Source organism: Pinus tabuliformis, chromosome 6 (assembly GCF_031772625.1).
Source record: "Pinus tabuliformis cultivar Carrire ecotype Pingquan chromosome 6, CPIR1, whole genome shotgun sequence".
Taxonomy (NCBI): domain Eukaryota; kingdom Viridiplantae; phylum Streptophyta; class Pinopsida; order Pinales; family Pinaceae; genus Pinus; species Pinus tabuliformis.
In genome coordinates this window covers 248,218,703-248,220,480 of record NC_142292.1, presented here as the reverse complement: position 1 = coordinate 248,220,480, position 1,778 = coordinate 248,218,703, and the positions used below count along the sequence as shown (strand labels likewise).

General features: G+C 40.2%; 1 protein-coding gene across 1 annotated transcript; it reads right to left on the bottom strand.

The window, feature by feature from the left end:
- Positions 1-874: 874 nt before the first annotated feature.
- On the bottom strand, positions 875-1,489 carry LOC149258317 (uncharacterized). The gene has a single exon (XM_089410226.1). It carries the CDS (start codon positions 1,487-1,489, stop codon positions 875-877), a length of 615 nt encoding a protein of 204 aa, XP_089266352.1.
- Positions 1,490-1,778: the final 289 nt, after the last annotated feature.

Genomic DNA, 1,778 nt, shown 5'->3' with positions numbered 1-1,778 from the left:
TGTGGTGCCATATTGTGCGAGATGTTCCTGCAATTGATGGCGCATTTGCCTGTGTGCATCCCTTTCATGGATGTGAATTGTTATCTTAAGTATTTTCCTTATTTTCTTTAACAACTTAATGGCTGGGCGCAAACGGTAAAGTAGCATTGATTGTTGTGGCAAGATCCTTGTCTGCATATCTTGTAACGTAAGTTCCTGTTGTTGAATTTCTTCGCAACACTCATACAACCTTCGTAGGTAGCATGTATCCATACTTGTTGCCATCCAAAAAGGAAACATTGTAAGTGACAATGAATATGTTTGATGATTTTGTTTGAATATTCAAAATAAATTAAATGATTCCAAACGAGTATAAAATCATATGAAACTAAATGTAATAGCAATAAAATCTATGTGAAACTTGGTTATGTAGTGAGTGGTGTTTACCATGTGGGTAATTCTGGAAGACAGGTTGTATGATTGGCTAAAGTGTATTATCCTGAATAGAATTTGATGCAAGGAATGATTCCTCTTGCTGTCTACGCTTAAGATATGGATTCTTGTGCATTTGTGCAATGCGGGAGAATGGGAATGCTAGATTGATGTGTATGTCTGCTAGTGACCGCACTCTTGAAATTGCAGTGAATGTTAGCCCTTGGCGTTCTCTGGTGCCGATGTCCACTATCGCTTTGTCTAATGTCATTCCTTGTAACTTGTGTATCGTTAAAGCCCATGCCATTTGAAGTGGTATTTGACGGTGTGTACCCCTTGTGATGGGAGGAATGGGTACATATGTTGGGTGTGAAATGTCCCACGGTGTTCCTCTGTATTGTCTAAAGTCAACAACCACAAAGGATGGTAATGTTAGGGGCTTTGAGTCAATTGAATAAAATATTTAGATGACCTTCCCAAGCGCGCCATTGACGAGGCCTGCATGTACCCATAAGTTGCTGGTGAGCATAACTTTTTGTTCATTGCATAAGAGCACCTTTGCAGGCAGATGCTCATCTTTTGTTGTAGTAGGAGTTTTCTGCCTTTGTTGTTCCGCAGAGCAAAGCGCTACTGGTATGTTCAATTTTTTAAGCATTTTCTTATTATGCAAGACAACTGCGTTGTTTGTTGCGAATAGGTGCATGGATTCTTCGAATATGCATTTCTCTTCATGTGTAAGAGACGAACTTGTTCTTGACATTAGGTGTTGCCAATCTTCAAGTGTAGATATTCCATTCCTAAGATTTGCAAGTATTTGCCGAAAAGCAACCTGGGACGGGCTAGCTCCTTGTTGACGGAAAACGGTTGAAAGTGTTATGAATATGTCGAAATTGGGCCAAAGTGCAGTGCCATGCGATGTCCCAGCGTATAAAGGAATGTTTTTTACAGGTGGTAGTTGGCCTAAATCTCCGACAAGGATAACTGAGCGATTACCAAATGGTGCATTCCGATGAAGAGGGAATGCCTCTCTTAGACGATCGTCAATGCGAAAAAGCATTTTTGGACCAATAAAGCTCATTTCATCAATGCGCAATTTCTGTATATAGAATTTGTACACATCTTCGTTTATGTTATAGAAACTGCGTATATAGGGAGACTGTGCATATACGGAAGATGTGCGCATATACGGAAACTGGGCATATACGGAAGATATGCGCGTGTCTTCCGTATATGCACAGTTTCTGTATATGCGCAATTTCTGTATATGGAATTTGCGCATCTGCGATGCAGATACATGAACGAGGTGCATATATAGAAGATATGCACATACAGGAAAGTTAGGGATATACGGAATACATGCGCATATC

What these genes read in the sequence shown, in the direction of transcription:
- LOC149258317 (XM_089410226.1), bottom strand. Translation starts at nt 1,489, where the DNA reads ATGAGCTTTATTGGTCCAAAAATGCTTTTTCGCATTGACGATCGTCTA.